The sequence below is a fragment of the Palaemon carinicauda genome, chromosome 15, assembly GCF_036898095.1.
Source record: "Palaemon carinicauda isolate YSFRI2023 chromosome 15, ASM3689809v2, whole genome shotgun sequence".
In the NCBI taxonomy this organism is placed as follows: Eukaryota; Metazoa; Arthropoda; class Malacostraca; order Decapoda; family Palaemonidae; genus Palaemon; species Palaemon carinicauda.
The window spans coordinates 130,229,257-130,249,750 of NC_090739.1; the positions used below are offsets into that span (position 1 = coordinate 130,229,257).

General features: G+C 44.2%; 1 protein-coding gene across 2 annotated transcripts in view; it reads right to left on the reverse strand.

Moving 5' to 3' along the window:
* The window catches only part of LOC137654747 (uncharacterized), a 90,317-nt gene that overhangs the window by 40,210 nt on the left and 29,613 nt on the right, over positions 1 to 20,494 (reverse strand). For both annotated transcript variants that reach the window (XR_011046708.1, XM_068388669.1), the window contains exons 3-4: positions 10,773 to 10,834; positions 8,371 to 8,538 (exon numbers count right to left, since the gene is read on the reverse strand). Coding sequence is in view for 1 of the 2 variants with exons in the window: in XM_068388669.1 (XP_068244770.1) it covers positions 8,371 to 8,538; positions 10,773 to 10,834 (230 nt within the window). In the remaining variant the exon portion in view is untranslated. The remainder of the gene's footprint in view (positions 1 to 8,370; positions 8,539 to 10,772; positions 10,835 to 20,494) is intronic.

The following is a 20,494-nucleotide window of genomic DNA, read 5'->3' on the forward strand; positions in this document are numbered from 1 at the left end:
CTATACAAGAGGGGGGTGTACTCACCAGCGCCACCTGTGGCCAGGTACTGCAGTACTTCTTGTCAACACCACCTCAATTTTTCCTCGGTCCACTGGTTCTCTATGGGGAGGAAGGGTGGGTCGATTAAATCATGATTATCGGGTAAGTATATTCAAAAATTTATTTTACTAATGAAAATAACATTTTTCAATATTAATCTTACCCGATAATCATGTAGCTGATTCACACCCAGGGGGGTGGGTGAAAACCAGTGTACATGTTAATCAAGAAGCTAAGTATCCCGTATTTCATATTATCAGTTATTCAAAATAACAATGAAATTATAAGTACCTGGTAAGGAAGTCGACTTGAACTATTACTCTGCCTTTAATAAGTTCGTCTTCCTTACTGAGCGCAGCGTTCCTCTTAGGAGGCTGAACAACTCTAAGGTGCTGAAGTATAAAGGGCTGCAACCCATACTAAAGGACCTCTACACAACCTCTAACCTAGGCGCTTCTCAAGAAAGAATTGACCACCCGCCAAATCAACTAGGATGCGGAAGGCTTCTTAGCCTACCGTAACAACCCAAAAACAAAAATAAAAGCATTCAAGAGAAAGGTTAAAAAAGGTTATGGGATTAAGGGAATGTAGTGGCTGAGCCCTCACCTACTACTGCACTCGCTGCTACGAATGGTCCCAGGGTGTAGCAGTTCTCGTAAAGAGACTGGACATCTTTGAGATAAAATGATGCAAACACTGACTTGCTCCTCCAATAGGTTGCATCCATAATACTCTGCAGAGAACGGTTCTGTTTGAAGGCCATCGAAGTAGCCACAGCTCTCACTTCGTGTGTCCTTACCTTCAGCAAAGCAAGGTCTTCATCCTTCATGTGAGAATGAGCTTCTCTAATCAGAAGTCTTATGTAATACGAAACTGCGTTCTTGGACATAGGCATCGAAGGTTTCTTAATGGCACACCATAAGGCCTCTGATTGTCCTCGTATAGGTTTTGACCTTTTAAGATAGTACTTTAGAGCTCTGACAGGGCAAAGAACTCTCTCTAGCTCGTTACCCACCATGTTGGAAAGGCTAGGAATTTCGAACGATCTAGGCCAAGGACGTGAAGGAAGTTCATTTTTTGCCAAAAACCCGAGCTGTAAGGAACATGTAGCTGTTTCGGATGTGAATCCTATGTTCCTGCTGAAGGCGTGAACCTCACTAACTCTTTTGGCTGTTGCAAGGCAGACGAGGAAAAGAGTTTTGAGAGTAAGGTCTTTGAAAGAGGCTGACTGGAGAGGTTCAAATCTAGGAGACATAAGGAACCTTAAGACTACGTCTAGATTCCAGCCTGGAGTGGACAAGCGACGTTCTTTAGAGGTCTCGAAAGACTTAAGGATGTCCTGTAGATCTTTGTTGGAGGAAAGATCCAAGCCTCTGTGGCGGAAAACTGTTGCCAACATACTTCTGTACCCTTTGATCGTAGGAGCCGAAAGAGATCTAACATTCCTAAGATGCAACAGGAAGTCAGCAACTTGGGCTACAGAGGTACTGGTAGAGGAAACTGCATTGGCTCTGCACCAGCTTCGGAAGACTTCCCACTTGGATTGATAGACTCTGCGAGTGGATATCCTCCTTGCTCTGGCAATCGCTCTGGCTGCCTCCTTCGAAAAGCCTCTAGCTCTAGAGAGTCTTTCGATAGTCTGAAGGCAGTCAGACGAAGAGCGTGGAGGCTTGGGTGTACCTTCTTTACGTGAGGTTGACGTAGAAGGTCCACTCTTAGAGGGAGAGTCCTGGGAACGTCGACCAGCCATTGCAGTACCTCTGTGAACCATTCTCTTGCAGGCCAAAGGGGAGCAACCAACGTCAGCCGTGTCCCTTCGTGAGAGACGAACTTCTGAATAACTCTGTTGATGATCTTGAACGGCGGGAATGCATATAGATCGAGGTGGGACCAATCCAGCAGAAAAGCATCCACGTGAACTGCTGCCGGGTCTGGGATTGGGGAACAGTACAATGGGAGCCTCTTGGTCATCGAGGTAGCGAACAGATCTATCGTTGGCTGACCCCACAAGGTCCAAAGTCTGTTGCACACGTTCTTGTGAAGGGTCCATTCTGTGGGGATGACTTGACCCTTCCTGCTGAGGCGATCTGCCGAGACATTCATATTGCCCTGAATGAATCTCGTTACCAGCGTGAGGTTTCGACTTCTTGACCAAATGAGGAGGTCCCTTGCTATCTCGTACAGCTTCCTCGAATGAGTCCCTCCCTGCTTGGAGATGTACGCCAAGGCTGTGGTGTTGTCGGAGTTCACCTCCACCACCTTGTTTAGCAGGAGGGACTTGAAGTTCATTAAGGCCAGATGTACTGCCAACAACTCCTTGCAATTGATGTGAAGCGTTTCCTGTTCCTTGTTCCATGTTCCAGAGCATTCCTGTCCGTCCAAGGTCGCGCCCCAGCCCGAGTCTGATGCGTCCGAATAGAGATGAAGATTGGGGGTCTGAACAGCTAAAGAGAGACCCTCCTTGAGAAGGATGCTGCTTTTCCACCACATAAGGGTAGTCTTCATCTCTTTGGTAACAGGAATAGAGACCGCTTCGAGCGTCATATTCTTGTCCCAGTGAGCTGCTAGATGGTATTGAAGGGGGCGGAGGTGGAGTCTCCCTAACTCGGTGAACAGGGCTAACGATGACAGGGTCCCTGTTAGACTCATCCACTGTCTCACCGAGCATCTGTTCCTCTTCAGCATGCTCAGGATGCACTCTAGGGCTTGGTTGATTCTTGGGGCCGACGGAAAAGCCCGAAAAGCTTGACTCCGAATCTCCATTCCCAGGTAAACGATGGTTTGGGAAGGAATAAGCTGGGACTTCTCTAAGTTGACCAAAAGACCCAGTTCCTTGGTCAAGTCCAAAGTCCATCTGAGACTCTCCAGACAGCGACGACTTGTGGGGGCTCTTAACAGCCAGTCGTCTAAATAAAGGGAGGCTCTGATGTCCGCCAAGTGGAGGAATTTCGCAATATTCCTCATCAGTCGCGTAAACACCAGAGGTGCCGTGCTTAGGCCAAAACACAGGGCTTGGAATTGGTACACAACCTTTCCAAAAACGAATCTCAGAAAAGGTTGGGAGTCTGGATGAATGGGGACGTGAAAGTAGGCGTCTTTCAGATCCAACGAGACCATCCAGTCCTCCTGCCTGACCGCTGCTAGGACCGACTTCGTTGTCTCCATAGTGAACGTCTGCTTGGTGACATAAGCATTGAGCGCACTGACGTCCAGCACCGGTCTCCAACCTCCTGTCTTCTTGGCCACCAGAAAGAGACGGTTGTAGAAGCCCGGGGATTGATGATCCCGGACTATCACCACTGCCTCCTTCTGTAACAGGAGCGACACCTCTTGATGTAACGCTAGCCTCTTGTCCTTTTCCTTGTAGTTGGGAGAGAGGTTGATGGGAGAAGTGGTCAGAGGGGGATTGCGGCAGAATGGGATCCTGTAACCCTCCCTTAGCCACTTGACAGACTGGGCGTCTGCACCTCTTCTTTCCCAAGCTTGCCAGAAGGTCTTGAGTCTGGCTCCTACAGCTGTCTGGAGAGGAGGAGAGTCAATGTTTGCTTTTCGAAGACTTGGTACCTTTCTTGGACCTGCCCCTGTGACCGTCTGGGCGGGTACTTCCTCGGCTGGGGGCTCTACCACGAAAGGGCGGAATAAATCTGGTAGCAGGAGTATCAGCCACTGGGGTGCGGTAAGTTCTCGGTACTGAAGGTGCAACCTTAGCCTTCCGTGCTGAAGAGGCCACGAGGTCATGCGTATCCTTCTGTATAAGAGCCGCAGACATTTCCTTGATAAGATCCTCAGGAAACAGGAACTTAGAGAGAGGAGCAAAAAGTAACTGTGACCTTTGGCAAGAGGTGATACCAGTGGAAAGGAAGGAGCAAAGTTGTTCCCTTTTCTTGAGGACTCCCGATACAAACATAGAGGCAAGTTCGCCGGAACCATCGCGAATTGCTTTGTCCATACAGGACATGATCAGCATGGCTGAGTCTTTGTCAGAAGGGGCAGTCTTCTTGCTCAAGGACCCCAGGCACCAGTCGAGGAAATTAAAAATTTCAAAGGCGCGAAAGACTCCCTTTAAGAAGTGGTCCAGATCAGAAAAGGTCCAGCAGACCTTAGAGCGTCTCATAGCCGACCTTCGTGGAGAGTCAACCAAACTTGAGAAGTCAGCCTGGGCAGAGGCAGGGACCCCCAAGCCTGGTTCCTCTCCCGTGGCATACCAGACGCCCGCCTTAGAAGTCAGCTTAGGAGGAGGAAACATAAAAGACGTCCTTCCCAGTTGCTGCTTGGACTGCAACCAATCCCCTAACATTCTCAAAGCTCTCTTTGATGATCTAGTGAAGACAAGCTTAGTGTAGGCAGACTTAATAGGTTGCATGCCTAGAGAGAACTCGGATGGAGGAGAACGAGGGGTAGCAGAAACAAAGTGTTCAGGGTATAACTCTCTGAACAGAGTAAGGACCTTGCGAAAGTCAATAGAGGGTGGCAATGACTTGGGTTCCTCCACATCAGATGAAGGATCATCCAGGTGAGCAGCTTCATCCTCAGAAACCTCATCACCTGAGTGTTGAGAAGCGAGAGGTAACGATAAAGCAGTATGCTGAATGGCTGAATCCTGAAGAACGGGTGCATGCGCACTAGCGGATTCATCCTCAAGACTCTGCTGAAGAGGATGAGGGCTGGTAATGACAAAGTCATGAGGCTGTGATGAAGGAGGTACTGCGGGGGTCTGAGGAGCAAGCGTGGTAATAAGCGAATGCTGTAAAGCATGAGGCTCATGCTGCATAGTCTGCGGTTCAAGTTGAATGGGAAGCGGCTCAAGCTGTGAGGAATGTGGTTGCTGCATGCGTTGAGGTGGCTGCCTCATAGCATGAGGTTCCTGCCTCAAGAGTTGAGCTTGCCTCAAGGGTTGAGGTGGCTGCGCAGAGAGAGGCTCTTATCTCACGAGTTGAGGTTCTTGCCTCAAGAGTTGAGGTGCTTGCCTCGAGAGTTGAGGTTCTCGCCTCGAGGAAAGTGGAGGTGGCTGCCGCAAGAGTTGAGGTTGCTGCCTCAAGGATGGTGGAGGTTGTCGCACCGCAAGAGGTTGCTGCCTCGCCTCAAGGAAGGTGGAGGTTGAGGATGGTTGCAACGTATGAGGCTCCTGCCTCAAGGGTAGAGGAGGTTGCTGTAAAGCATAAGGCTCCTGCCTCAAGTGTTGAGGAGGTTGCCGCGTGGTAAGAGGCTCCTGCCTCAAGGAAAGTGGAGGTTGCTGCACAGCGCTGGTATCTGGCAACTCCCAATGCGGCAGCTCACGCATGGAGGTAGCTTGAGGAACCTCAACATCATACGTCTGGCAGGCTGGACTGCGCAGAGGTGGAGGAGCGCTCGCAGGAGGAGGTGTGATAACCTTCTCTGCCTGAAACTCCTGCATCAACACCGCAAGCTGCGACTGCATAGTCTGCAGCATAGTCAACTTAGGATCAACAGAAGTTGAGGTCTGTTGAGGCATCGCTTTAACAGAAGTTGAGGTCTGTTGAGGTATCGCTTTACCTCTCTTAGGAGGCGTGCAGCCATCAGATGACTGCGGCGAGTCCGAACTAGCCCAGTGGCTACACCTGGGCTGTTGGACTCGTGCGGTCTGGACCTTACGCTTAAGAGGCCTTGAGACCTGGGTCCAGCGTTTCCTCCCGGAAACTTCTTCTGCAGACGAGGAAATTAAGGGCTCAATCGTCTGAGAGTGGAAGTGACGATCTCTATAAGATACGCCCGCAACCACTGAGGATACTACTGTGCGCCGATCAAGGCCTGCCGAACCCTTTTGCCCTTCGACATTGCTTCTCCCCTGGGCTTGGGAGCTTGCAAGAGGTCCCGGACTGGGAGGACGACTGGCACGCACAGAAGTATCCTCATGCGCAACACTGACACTGACACTAGGCACAGCACTGGCACTAACACTTCCCACTGCACTTTTCACTTTAAGTTCCTTGACATCTGCCAAAAGAAACTTGTGGTCACTCACTACTGACTCCACCTTATCACCTAAAGCCTGAATAGCACGTAAAACATCTGACATATCAGGCTGAGCACTAATAATAGGTTCGGGGGTAGCCACTACAGGGGAAGGAAAAGGATGAGGATCATGGGGGGAGGAATAAACCAAAGAGCGAGAAGAACTCCTCCTAACTCTCTCCCTCTCTAACTTAGTCGTATACTTGAGGAATTCGATAAAATCGAATTCCGAAAGCCCGGCACATTCCTCACATCGATCTTCCAACTGACAGGATTTTCCCCTACAGTCGGAACAAACGGTGTGAGGATCAACCGCGGCCTTCGGAAGACGCCTATTACAAGTCCTAACACTACATCGTCTTTGTCTAGGAGCTTGAGAATGGTCGGACATCTTGAATCAGAGAACAGTCAAGGGGGGATTCCAAATTAAAGCAAAGATCGTTATACCATTAATCAAAATCAATCCAAAAGCTATCTAAGCTAAGGGAAAAGCTTCCTGTATAGCGAAAGCTGAAATCTCAGAGCAATACTTCACCAAAACCGTGAACAAAGACTCCAAAATCATAAGCGTATCCATGTAGGTCTTGCCGGAAGCACGACAGAGGAAAAATTGAGGTGGTGTTGACAAGAAGTACTGCAGTACCTGGCCACAGGTGGCGCTGGTGAGTACACCCCCCTCTTGTATAGCGATCGCTGGCGTATCCCGTCCGTAGAATTCTGTCGGGCAACGGAGTTGACAGCTACATGATTATCGGGTAAGATTAATATTGAAAAAAGAAGAATGTATATACAGTACTAGAATAGTTTCAAATTAAAATATCTATACAAACAGCCAAGGAATTGAACAACTGTGCTACCACTAAAATATTCAGTGTGACAATGAAGATGGGAAATTGGAGAAAGTGATAACAATTTGAATCATAAAGGATTTTTGATAAAAAATTAGTTTTATGCTTATCTAAATGTTATTACCACCATCATTAACACTACCATTAAAATTATCAAAAGGCTAGAGAAAGAGAAAGATAAAGGTGGGAACACAACCGTAACTCGATGTTTACAATTTGTCAGCTGGACTTGCAAGATAGATTAAAGTTGTATTCATTGTTCATATGGAATATTTCCTCTTATAGCCTATTTATTCTGAACTTATGGCAATAACATGCAAGGTAAATATGGTTTGGTAGCCATTGATATCAATTATTGCATCGAGGCCAAAGCTACCCTATCAATAAACATCACTTGGAGTTCAAAGTGTGATTTTCATATCAGTTGTGTAAGACAACACCAAATTTTCAGGGGTGAATTTTAGGATTTGAGGGTCATCTTATAATCAGAAATATACGGTAGATATGTCAATAAGAAAGATAAACTCTTCCCTACAAGAAGTAGAAAATGAAGGGTTGTTTGGAGACAGATAATGTTGGTGAAAGTTCTTGAGGGGGGATAACTGACAAGCTTTGCCTTATCTGCCTTCTGGTAAGAGCATTGGAGCAGTGGTGAGATTCTGCTTTTATCACACATTGGAATTAAAACATTATTTCTTTGATAATTATTAGAAAATGAAGACAGCATTGCTGCATTATTGATGGGCTATATGGTATTGCTTGCCCTTTACTAAAATATCAAAACAAAGAGTCTGCAGAGAACAGTGCATATCACATACAGGCATTAACATTTTTCATCTGGTTCCTCACTAAAATTATCTCCTGTTTCGCTTGTTTATATCATGGCACTCATTTACTTTCAGGATTGAAAACATCAATTTTGGGATATAACTTGCATACTTATGATGAAAATTATTGTATTAACTTTAGTATCATTTATTAAATGACTTTTTTATTTACTCATTTGAATATTGTTATCTAAAAAGAACTACTACTTTTTTAATGTGCCTCGTTAGCCACCAAAAACAGATTCATTACCCCAAGGGGGTAATTACCCTCAGTTTGAAAACCACTGTTCTAGAGGCAAAGTCTACTGAAAGAAAAGAAAACAGGAACATTTTTGTTTTAGGATATATGTCAGTGCAGTATTAAACCAGACTTCAAGATAGAATCACTATGATCATTGGGTGAGTATAAAAATAATTAATTATATTAAATTCTATCTTTTTAACAGCCTATTACCGTACAGTAGAAGAGTCACACTTTTGTTATTGACTTTGAGACAATAAACAGAGTTCAAGAAACATTGAATATCGTCTGGTGACTGTTCCTAATTTCTAATCCAACAAAAGTAACTATATTTCATTTTCCAAATAGAAATTGTCAATAATCAAGGAGTATTAAGGCATATAATGTATAAGTTTTCAGGCATTCAAAATATGAGTTGTACCAAGAAATTCAAGTACTAACCTTCTGGATCACACTTAAATGCTTTGAGTTTGCAAGATGGTCTAGAAATCTATCGCAAATAATAGAATCCTTTTGCGAATGACCAAGACTTGACACATGATGGACCTGCCAGACTTTATGTAAACAGCCCCGCCAGAACTTCAGCTGATCCAGGGGTGGTGCCATTCCCTAAAGCACAAATGAACATAGTATACTACACTATAATACACAGTACAATCCTCATCTAGCCCTGACACAAAAAAAAAAAAGAAAGAAGAGAGATGAGAATGAAAAAAATGTGCCCAAGTCCCAACGAAGTAGGCCCACCTCTTGAAAGTGAGTGGTTATAAGAATGATGGTTGAGAAATCTGCAGGGAATGAGACCGTCTTTCGTTAAAAACAAGCAGGTCTATTGGAATTTATTATTCTGACATCATACTTTAAATTAAGCAATAATAATCCATAACTAATGATAACCAAGTGATAAAAAAATCACCTACCTAGAATTATACGTCGATTCGGCATATGTCAGTTACAACTTTACTTCTGTCTCAATGTCGAACGATTACGATAAAAGTGGAAATCAGTAAATCTGTACACATTCATTATGAAAATATTAGTAGTATAATATACATGGAATAAACAGAAAATATAACAACACTATAAGTACTGTATAAGGAAAACGTGCGCTACATCTGACAACTTTTATTTCTATTCTCTCGAAGGCATACAATACCATACAGGTTCTAGGATGTAATTTCTACTGAAGCACTGTTGGCTTTGTTACTATGTAAAGTAAAAAAATTACTTAAATAATGATTGTTAATAAAATGAAGAGCCTAATATTAATTTTATGACTGTTTATAGGTAGTAGGTTGGCCAGGGCACCATCCGCCCATTAAGATACTACCACTAGAGAGTTAGGGGGTCCTTTGACTGGCCAGACAGTACTACATTGGATCTTTCTCTCTGGTTACGGTTCTTTCCCTTTGCCTATACAGACACCGAATAGTCTGGCCTATTCTATACAGATTCTCCCTTGTCCTCATACACCTGACAACACTGAGATTACCAAACAATTCTTCTTCTCTCAAGGGGTTAACTACTAAACTGTAATTGTTCAGTGGCCACTTTCCTCTTGGTAAGGGTAGAAGAGGCTCTTTAGCTATGGTAAGCAGCTCTTCTAGGAGAAGGACACTCCAAAATCAAACCATTGTTCTCTAGTCTTAGGTAGTGCCATAGCCTCTGTACCATGGTCTTCCACTGTCTTGGGTTAGAGTTTTCTTGCTTGAGGGTACACTCGGGCACACTGTTCTATCTAGTTTCTCTTCCTCTTGTTTTGTTAAAGTTTTTATACTTTATATAGGAAATATTTATTTCAATGTTCTTGCTGTTCTTAGAATATATTATTTTTCCTTGTTTCCTTTCCTCACTGGGCTATTTTCCTTGTTGGAGCCCTTGGGCTTATTGCATCTTGCTTTTCCAACTAGGGTTGTAGCCTAACATTTAATAATAATAATAATTAAAGAAATAATAAAAGAGCAAGTTATATCTCATTTAAAATGAAAATAAGGATTATGATATAAAAAAAACCAACACAGTGCCAAGTCGCGAACAGCTTTTCCAGTGTTTCAGCAGGAAGATGGCTTACCCCTGCCTATGTGCTTTGGGTGTTTAGAAGTTTTTGCAGAGTTGTATTTTCATGTTGTAGTTATACTTTTGTATTTCAGCAATCTTTGCATATTTTAGCTGTCTCCCAAAAGAGTTGAAGCTAATGATTCTAAGGGGCATATGATTACAATTAAAGATAAATAAGACACGATAAAAAGATACGAAAAGGGTAAAAAGGATAAATACTGCGAGAACTGTAGGCCTGGCTGGGGAAACAATGGACACCATGATTCACGATAAAGACCAGATCGTCCAATGCCGAATGAAATGGGTAAATCGTCAAAAACTTCAACTACAAATGCAAAGAAAGCCCAAATGCTTCTTCATATTGAGGCAGATTTGTCTAAATTGCTGAAGTCCCCCTTTTTACAATTATATGATGGTATAAATATCAATTGAATACTAGTCATTCACATATGCTATTTTTGTCTTACTCCCCTCGACTTTCTCTTTCAGTCTCTATACAGTTGACGATCAACCCACAGCTAAATTCACTGCTCAAGTCAACAGAGACCAACTATTAGATTTCTATGGTCTCCCTCCATATCTTTCCATCCTTGTTCACCTCTGGGATTGAATGGCGGTTATTTAATTGTCAGCAGAGAAAGAATTAATACACTCTACATTGAAAGATTTTGTTCCAGTTCTTACTTTAAGGAAAAAACTTCCAGAGATTATATGACAAAAAACTGCATTAAGTAATATACAAAGATTATCCACATATTGAAATAACTAAAAAACTTACAACTTACCTGAATTAATCCAGAGTCTCCTGGTTTACAAATTCCGAGAGAAGTAAAACTTTCCAAGATCTCTAAAAAAAGAAATGAATTTATATAAACTAAGATATCAATCAAAATTATATAGCATGATAAGATATGCTAATATAAATAATCACGTGAGATTGAAAATGTTTACAAAGTCATGCACTTCAAAATACCAACCATAGTTTTCTCAAAATGCTCACCATTCCCAGCAGGTTAGACCATTTTACAATATACAAAAATTTCAAAAGTAATTTACATTTCTCTTAACCATACAAACCTGAGACCTTTAATATGAGTGACTTTAGCGAACCTAGAACGGTCATTAAACTTTTTAACAATTGTACATAGTTGACTGTTGGATGGCGGGTAGACCACGCTCATCCAACAGGTAGAACAAACCCTCACTTTGACCTTTAACTTAGGACTTATAGCTGGGGAGGGGGTACTTTGGTGGGCACAGCACCTTGAAGGTCTGAAGTTTGTACGATTAGGTAAACTACATATTACTTTTAAAATTTGTGATTTGTTCCTAATGTAATACAAACCACCAATTTTTACTAGAGAGATCCCACTCTGATACTATCCTAAAAGGTTTGTATGGAGACTGCTTGAGAGGGCTGAAAATTTTTGTAACAAACCACTCTGGCAGTCTGAGTTCTGTAAGACGGCAAGACTGTTTGAAGCTCCTCACGAGCATGGACAATTTCCACGAAGCAGAGAGGTCCAAGCCCTTCAGCATAGAGACATGTCTCAAGGCTGGGTGATAGATTCACCACCGAGACTGAGAGGAGCTTCTTTCAGGGAAGGTAGACTATCCTATGATAAAATTGCAGACAGGTTCCGATCGGAGATGTATCATATCTACATGACAACAATCACAGATGATAGCCAACTTTCTGGGAGAGACAGTAGCAGAGGAACTTCGCAGATATCCAGATATCTACGACACTGTGTCTCATGAAAAGCCTTTCGCTCCTAGATGCTGGATTGTTACCATTCATGAAGTGACACGATATCACCGAGCTGTGGTACCTATAGATGGAGCTGTAAAAAAAAATGGGCCCTTGGGTAGTTCTCTAAATAACTTGGTAAGGAGCATCAATAAATCCAGAAACAGCTTGGCATGTGGACACTTGAGAACCACCATAATCATCCTGATTTTTGGGGTTGTCAACACTGTTGATAACCCGATGTATCAGGCAAAATAGTGGACAGATTTGAGCACCAATGTTGTCTCTAAGGGTGATGGAAGGTGTTAACCATCGCAGCTGATGGGTCCAAGACGGGATCGAAAGAAACAACACCAAAAGCTTCTTGTTCAGCCAGGTGGCAAACAAGTAGATTGATGGGAAACACAAATGACAAGAAGCCTCTCTGTCATGAAAGGTAGTAGAGAACACTATGCTCACACCATTTGACCCTGGGTGATGAGCATGTCTACTAATATATTCATTTTGCTCGGGATGAACTTTACCGACAGTTCGACTGCACTACCGAATGCCCAATTGTGCATTTGCTCGGCCAATTTCAAGAACGGCAGTGAGACAGTTCCTCCTTGCATGTAGACGTGGTGACCGTGTGTGTAGTACTCATGTGCATGATGATTGCGTTGCAGGGATAGGATATTCTGCTATCATCATCACGCTTGGCCCTCTTATTATTATTATTATCATTAGTAGCCAAGCTACAACCCTAGTTGGAAAAGCAAGATGCTATAAGCCCTAGGGCTCCAATAGGGAAAAATAGCCCAGTGAGGAAAGGAAATAAGGAAATAAATAAATGATGAGAGCAAATTAACAATAAATCATTCTAAAAACAGTAACAACGTCAAAATAGATATGTCATATATAAAGTATTAACGTCAAAAACCGATATTTCATATATAAACTATAAAAAGACTCATGTCAGCCTGGTCAACATAAAAACATTTGCTCCAACTTTGAACTTTTGAAGTTCTACTGATTCAACTGCCTGATTAAGAAGATCATTCCACAACTTGGTAACAGCTGGAATAAAACTTCTAGAATACTGTGTAGTATTGAGCCTCATGATGGAGAAGGCCTGGCTATTAGAATTAACTGCCTGCCTAGTATTACGAAAAGGAGAGAATTGTCCAGGGAGATCTGAATGTAAAGGATGGTCAGAGTTATGAAAAATCTTATGCAACATGCATAATCAACTAATTGAACGACGGTGCCAAAGATTAATATCTAGATCAGGAATATGTTATTTTCATTAGTAAAATAAATTTTTGAATATACTTACCCGATAATCATGTAGCTGTCAACTCTGTTGCCGACAGAAATCTACGGTCGGGATACACCAGCGATCGCTATACAGGTGGGGGTGAACACTACAGCGCCATCTGTGGTCAGGTACTCCAGTACTTCTTGTCAACACCACCTCAATTTTTTCCTCGGTCCACTGGTTCTCTATGGGGAGGAAGGGTGGGTCAATTAAATCATGATTATCGGGTAAGTATATTCAAAAATTTATTTTACTAATGAAAATAACATTTTTCAATATTAATCTTACCCGATAATCATGTAGCTGATTCACACCCAGGGTGGTGGGTGGAGACCAGCATACATGTTAACAAAGAAGCTAAGTATCCCGTATTTTATTTTATTAGTTATTCAAAAATAACATAAAATAAATAAGTACCTGGTAAGGAAGACGACTTGAACCATTACTCTGCCTTTATTAAGTACGTCTTCCTTACTGAGCGTAGCGGTCCTCTTAGGATGCTGAACGACTCTTAGGTGCTGAAGTATAAAGGGCTGCAACCCATACTAAAGGACCTCATCACAACCTTTAACCTCGGCGCTTCTCAAGAAAGAATTGACCACCCGCCAAATCAACAAGGATGTGGAAGGCTTCTTAGCCGACCGTACAACCCATAAAAAGTATTCAAGAGAAAGGTTAAAAAGGTTATGGGATTATGGGAATGTAGTGGCTGAGCCCCTGCCTACTACTGCATTCGTTGCTACGAATGGTCCCAGGGTGTAGCAGTTCCCGTAAAGAGACTGGACATCTTTGAGATAGAATGATGCGAACACTGACTTGCTTCTCCAATAGGTTGCATCCATAACACTCTGCAGAGAACGGTTCTGTTTGAGGGCCACTGAAGTAGCCACAGCTCTCACTTCATGTGTCCTTACCTTCAGCAAAGCAAGGTCTTCTTCCTTCAGATGAGAATGTGCTTCCCTAATCAGGAGCCTGAATAGGTAAGAAACTGAGTTCTTAGACCTTGGAAGAGAAGGCTTCTTGATAGCACACCATAAGGCTACTGATTGTCCTCGTAAAGGTTATGACCTTTTTAGATAGTACCTAAGAGCTCTAACTGGGCAAAGTACTCTCTCCAGTTCGTCCCCCACCAAGTTGGAAAGGTTTGGGATCTCGAACGACTTAGGCCAAGGACGTGAAGGAAGCTCGTTTTAGCAAAAAACCGAGCTGCAAGGAACATGTAGCCGTTTCAGATGTGAAAACTATGTTCCTGCTGAAGGCGTGGATCTCACTTACTCTTTTAGCTGTTGTCAAGCACACGAGGAAAAGAGTTTTTAATGTGAGGTCCTTAAAAGAGGCTGATTGGAGAGGTTCAAATCTCGATGACATAAGGAACCTTAGGACCACGTCTAGATTCCAGCCTGGAGTGGACAACCGACGTTCCTTTGAGGTCTCAAAAGACCTAAGGAGGTCCTGTAGATCTTTGTTGGTGGAAAGATCCAAGCCTCTGTGGCGGAAAACCGCTGCCAACATACTTCTGTAACCCTTAATCGTAGGAGCTGAAAGGGATCTTACGTTCCTTAGATGTAACAGGAAGTCAGCAATCTGGGTTACAATGGTACTGGATGAGGAAACTGCATTGGCCTTGTACCAGCTTCGGAAGACTTCCCCTTAGACTGATAGACTCTGAGAGTGGATGTCCTCCTTGCTCTGGCAATCGCTCTGGCTGCCTCCTTCGAAAAGCCCCTAGCTCTTGAGAGTCTTTCGAAAGTCTGAAGGCAGTCAGACGAAGAGCGTGGAGGTTTAGATGTACCTTCTTTACGTGAGGTAGACGTAGAAGGTCCACTCCTAGAGGAAGAGTCCTGGGAATGTCGACCAGCCATTGCAGTACCTCTATGAACCATTCTCCCGCGGGCCAGAGCGGAGCCAACCAACATCTGCCGTGTCCCTTTGCGAGAGGCGAACTTCTGAAGTACCCTGTTGGCAATCTTGAACGGCGGGAATGCATACAGGTCGAGATGGGACCAATCCAGCAGAAAAGCATCCACGTGAACTGCTGCTGGGTCTGGAATCGGAGAACAATACAACGGGAGTCTCTAGGTTATCGAGGTAGCGAACAGATCTATGGTTGGCTGACCCCACAGGGCCCAAAGTCTGCTGCAAACATTCTTGTGAAGGGTCCACTCTGTGGGGATGACCTGACCCTTCCGGCTAAGGCGATCTGCCATGACATTCATATCGCCCTGAATGAACCTCGTTACCAGCGTGAGCTTTCGATCTTTTAACCAGATGAGGAGGTCCCTTGCGATCTAGAACAACTTCCACGAATGAGTCCCTCCCTGCTTGGAGATGTAAGCCAAGGCTGTGGTGTTGTCAGAGTCCACCTCCACCACCTTGTTAAGCTGGAGGGACTTGAAGTTTAACAAGGCCAGATGAACCGCCAACAGCTACTTGCAATAGATGTGAAGTGTCCTTAGCTCCTGATTCCATGTTCCCGAGCATTCCTGTCCGTCCAAAGTCGCACCCCAGCCCGTGTCTGAAGCGTCAGAGAAGAGACGGCGGTCGGGTTTCTGAACAGCCAAAGGTAGACTTCCTTGAGAAGAAAGCTGTTCTTTCACCACGTGAGAGTAGACCTCCTCTCTTCGGAAACAGGAACTGAGATCGTCTCTAGCGTCATGTCCTTTATCCAGTGAGCCGCTAGATGATACTGAAGGGGGCGGAGGTGGCGTCCCCCTAACTCGATGAACAGGGCCAGCAATGAAAGTGTCCCTGTTAGACTCATCCACTACCTGACTGAGCATCGGTTCCTTCTCAGCATGCTCTGGATGCAATCTAGGGCTTAATAGATCCTTGGGGCCGACGGAAAAGCCCGAAAAGCTCGACTCTGAAGATCCATACCCAGGTAGACAATGGTCTGGGATGGGACGAGCTGGGACTCCTCAAAATTGACCAGGAGGCCCAGTTCCTAGGTCAGATCCATAGTCCATCTGAGAATCTCCAGACAGCGACGACTTGTGGGAGCTCTTAAAAGCTAGTCGTCTGACGGAGCCGGACACAAGATCATGGTACTGCTGCACAGTCTGTGAACTGTCAACCATGGGGAAGCGAGGAAGTACCGCGACAACCCGAAGCTGTCTAGACTGTCTGGGTCGTACAGACAACTCCTTATCGGGTTGCTGAGGTTGCCGCACTGCGTCACAACAAGTCACTTCTGCTGGTTGTTGAACGTCTTCCCAGTGACACACTGACTCCGTAAACAAAAAATCCTCTAACAAGGACTAAGCTTGGACTACATGTCTTGCAACAAAGCTCAAGGTCTATGGGAGCAGGTGTGGTAACAGACGGGGTTAGCGACTGAAGTGGAACCATTACCCTCCCTGGAAGCATGTTATGCTTAAATAAAAGTCCATAGGAGGCTAAGCAGCTAAAGGCTCCTCTCCAAATGACAGAGTCCTCAAGGGAATATCAGAAGGAGGGAGAATAGCACTTTCTCATCTACAGGAACCATATCCGAGAAAAGCTAAGTTCTCTCAGTGAGGGTTTCACTGGTGCAAAAGCAGCAGACTAGAAGGCAACGTTATGAAACTGCTTGACAGTCTAGTGAGTTGGCAACAACCAAAGATGTGTGACTGAGGAGCATGCGGTAAGGTATGCAGAGCATGCTGTATGTAGAGCATGCTGTAAGGTAAGCAGAGCATGTTGCATGGCGTGCGGCTTATGCTGCATGGGATGAGGCTCATGCTGCATGGGATGAGGCTCATGCTGCATGGTAAGAGGCTCATGCTGCATGGGATGAGGCTCATGCTGCAAGGGATGAGGCTCATGCCGCATGCGTTGAGGAGGATGCCGCATAGTATGAGGCTCCTGCCTCATGGGTTGAGGCGGTTGCCGCATAGCATGAGGCGGTTGCCGCATAGCATGAGGCTCCTGCCTCATGGTTTGAGGAGGATGCCGCATAGCATGAGGCTCCTCATAGCATGAAACTCCTGCCTCATGGGTTGAGGAGGATGCCGCATAGTATGAGGCTCCTGCCTCATGGGTTGAGGAGGATGCCGCATAGCATGAGGCTCCTGCCTCATGGTTTGAGGAGGATGCTGCATAGCATGAGGCTCCTGTGAGGTTCCTGCCTCAAGAGTTGCGTCTGCCTCAAGGGTTGAGGAGGTAGCTGCGCAGAGAGAGGCTCATGCTGTGAAGAATGCGGTTGCTGCATGCGTTGAGGCGGCAGCCTCATAGCATGAGGTTCCTGCCTCAAGAGTTGCGTCTGCCTCAAGAGTTGAGGTTCTTGCCTCAAGAGTTGAGGTTCTTGCCTCAAGAGTTGAGGTTCTTGCCTCAAGAGTTGAGGCTCTTGCCTCAAGAGTTGAGGTTCTCGCCTCAAGAGTTGAGGTTCTTGCCTCAAGAGTTGAGGTGGCTGCCGCAAGAGTTGAGGTTGCTGCCTCAAGGATGGTGGATGCAAAGCATAAGGCTCCTGCCTCAAGTGTTTAGGAGGTTGCCGCATAGCAAGAGGCTCCTGCCTCAAGGAAAGTGGAGGTTGCTGCACAGCGCTGGTATCTGGCAACTCCCAAAACGGCAGCTCACGCATGGAGGCAGGTTGAGGAACCTCAACATCATACGTCTGGCAGGATGGACTGCGCAGAGGTGGAGGAGCGCTCGCAGGAGGAGGTGAGCTAACCTTCTCTGCCTGAAACTCCTGCATCAACACCGCAAGCTGAGACTGCATTGTCTGCAGCATAGACCACTAGAGTTTAAGAAAGACAACAACAAACGGAGCTACTGTCCGTTGAGACTGAGGGTCTAAAACAGCTGGTGCGGCAACAGACAGAGTTACTGCCTGTTGCGATACCACCTTGCCTCTCTGGGAGGTGTGCAGTTGTCGTACTGAAGCAAGTCCGAACTGACCCAGTGCTAATGGCACCACCTAGGAGTTGGACTTGCGCGGAAGGGACCGACTTGCACTTAAAAGCTGCAAGATTTGGTCCATGGTTTCTGCGAGAAACCTCTTCCGCAGACGAGGAATAAAAGGGCTCTCTCGTCTGTGTGTGGGTGGGGTGATCACGTCGGCAACGTGTGTAGATACACCCGAGACCACGGAGGGAAACGTCTGTTCGTCGATCAAGGCCTGCTGAACCCATAAGTCCTTCGACATTACTTCTCCCCTGGGCTTGGGAGCTTGTAAGAGGTCCCAGACTAGGCGAACAACTGGCACGAACAGACGAACCCTCGAACGCAACACTGTAACACTTTGCGCTTATCACTTTATCACTTTTGATTTTCTGTTTGCACTTATTTCACTGAACTCGAAACTTTAAGTGGTTTGTACCTGAAACACGCAATTCTATCCTTCATTAAAAGTTAGTAATTGCGAAAACAGTATTACAATGTAACAGAAAAACATAATGAAAGATAAATAATTCAGTGGCTGGAAAAGAGACTAAACACTAGATCAAATAAACTACGTTTAAAATCTCTCACCGCATAAAGCTTGAGAACAAGAATAAAACTCTAGAAACGTTTACCTTCTTCCCCTAAAGAGACTAGGGAGAAGAGCAAAAACGATAACAACGTTACCTGCTTGAACGAAACGTTTATCCTCCTCTCTCTCCCTCCGTCTCTATCTCTCTCTCTCTCTCTCTTGACTTAGAACCTGAGAGAAGAGCCCAATTATATGTATCGTTAAAACATATTATTGTTAAAGGAAAAAAACTGAAAGATTTCCCAAATAAAAAGTTCCTTTATTAGAATTAAAACCATTTAAGCTAAGAAAGAATGAACAAAACGCTAGAATCGGTTTACTCTTACTGCAACGTGACACCGTGAATGCTCTCTCTCTATCGTAACGATAGAGCGCAAGTTGAACGTTCTGAACGTCAACAACTGCAGAGACAAAACAAAACGTTAGTTCAACTTTGAAAACAGTACGAGACTATCAAAGAAATTCTTTCAAAAACCTTAAAATAGCATAATATGTTAACAGGTAAAAACGAAATGACGGGCTCAATGTAAATTAACTTCGGTTCCAAGAAAAGACCGCCTACTATTAGGAAAGGTCGAATATAAACAAATATAAAAATTAATTTTAATAAGTTTATAATAAAAGGAAGTTAATCGAAGAGGCCTATAAAAGGCGGAGAGATATAAAATAAATCTATAACTTTTGTTAAGCAAAATTAAGAAAGAGAGTCTATACTCTCTTCGACACCAACACTTCCGTCTAAGGGAAGGGTCGGCCATTTAAAAGTGAAAGAGAGTTCATACTCTCTTCGTCACCATAAATAATCAAATTAATTCCAAAAGCTAGCTAAGCTAATGATAAAACTTCCTGAATAGCGAAAGCTAAACTCTAGAGCAAATACATCACCAAATCGTGAGCAATAACTCCAGAATCAACAGCGTATCCATGTAGGTCTAGCCGGAGGCACGACAGAGGAAAAATTGAGGTGGTGTTGACAAGAAGTACTGGAGTACCTGACCACAGATGGCGCTGTGGTGTTCACCCCCACCTGTATAGCGATCGCTGGCGTATCCCGACCGTAGATTTCTGTCGGCAACAGAGTTGACAGCTACATGATTATCGGGTAAGATTAATATTGAAAAAAGAAATTTAATAGACCGTAAGTTTCTGTCCAAGAAATTAAGATGAGAATCAGCAGCTGAAGACCAGACAGGAGAACAATACTCAAAACAAGGTAGAATGAAAGAATTAGAACACTTCTTCAGAATAGATTGATCACCGAAAATCTTAAAAGACTTTCTCAATAAGCCAATTTTTTGGGCAATTGAAGAAGACACAGACCTAATGTGTTTCTCAAAAGTAAATTTGCTGTCGAGAATCACACCTAAATTTTAAAAGTCATACAAATTTAAAGAAACATTATCAATACTGAGATCCGGATGTTGAGGAGCCACCGTCCTTGACCTACCTACAATCATACTTTGAGTTTTATTAGGATTCAACTTCATACCCCATAATTTGCACCATGCACTAATTTTAGCTAAATCTCTATTAAGGGATTCACCAACCCAGATCTACATTCAGGGGATGGAATTGATGCAAAGAGAGTAGCATCATCCGCATATGCAACAAGCTTGTTTTCTAGGCCAAACCACATGTCATGTGTATATAGTATGAAAAGTAATGGGCCAAGAACACTACCCTGTGGAACACCGGATATCACATTCCTATACTCACTCTTCTGGATCTTATGTTCTAACCCGCTCCTTCTGATGGGTTATCAAATCTGGAACACTGAAGAAAGGAGACGAGAGCTGACCCCATCATCCTGTACAAGGGTGAGCGTGCTTGATCAAATACAAAGGTAGTAAGTGTATAAACACCTGTACTGTACTGTACTGCGTACCGATTTCAAAACACATTCTCCATATGTAACCTCTAGCCTATTGTATAAAGCAAAAATATACTAGGATTGTCTTCCGGAGTAGATATGTTCCATGTACATACTGTCTCTCCTACGCGTGAGAGGGGA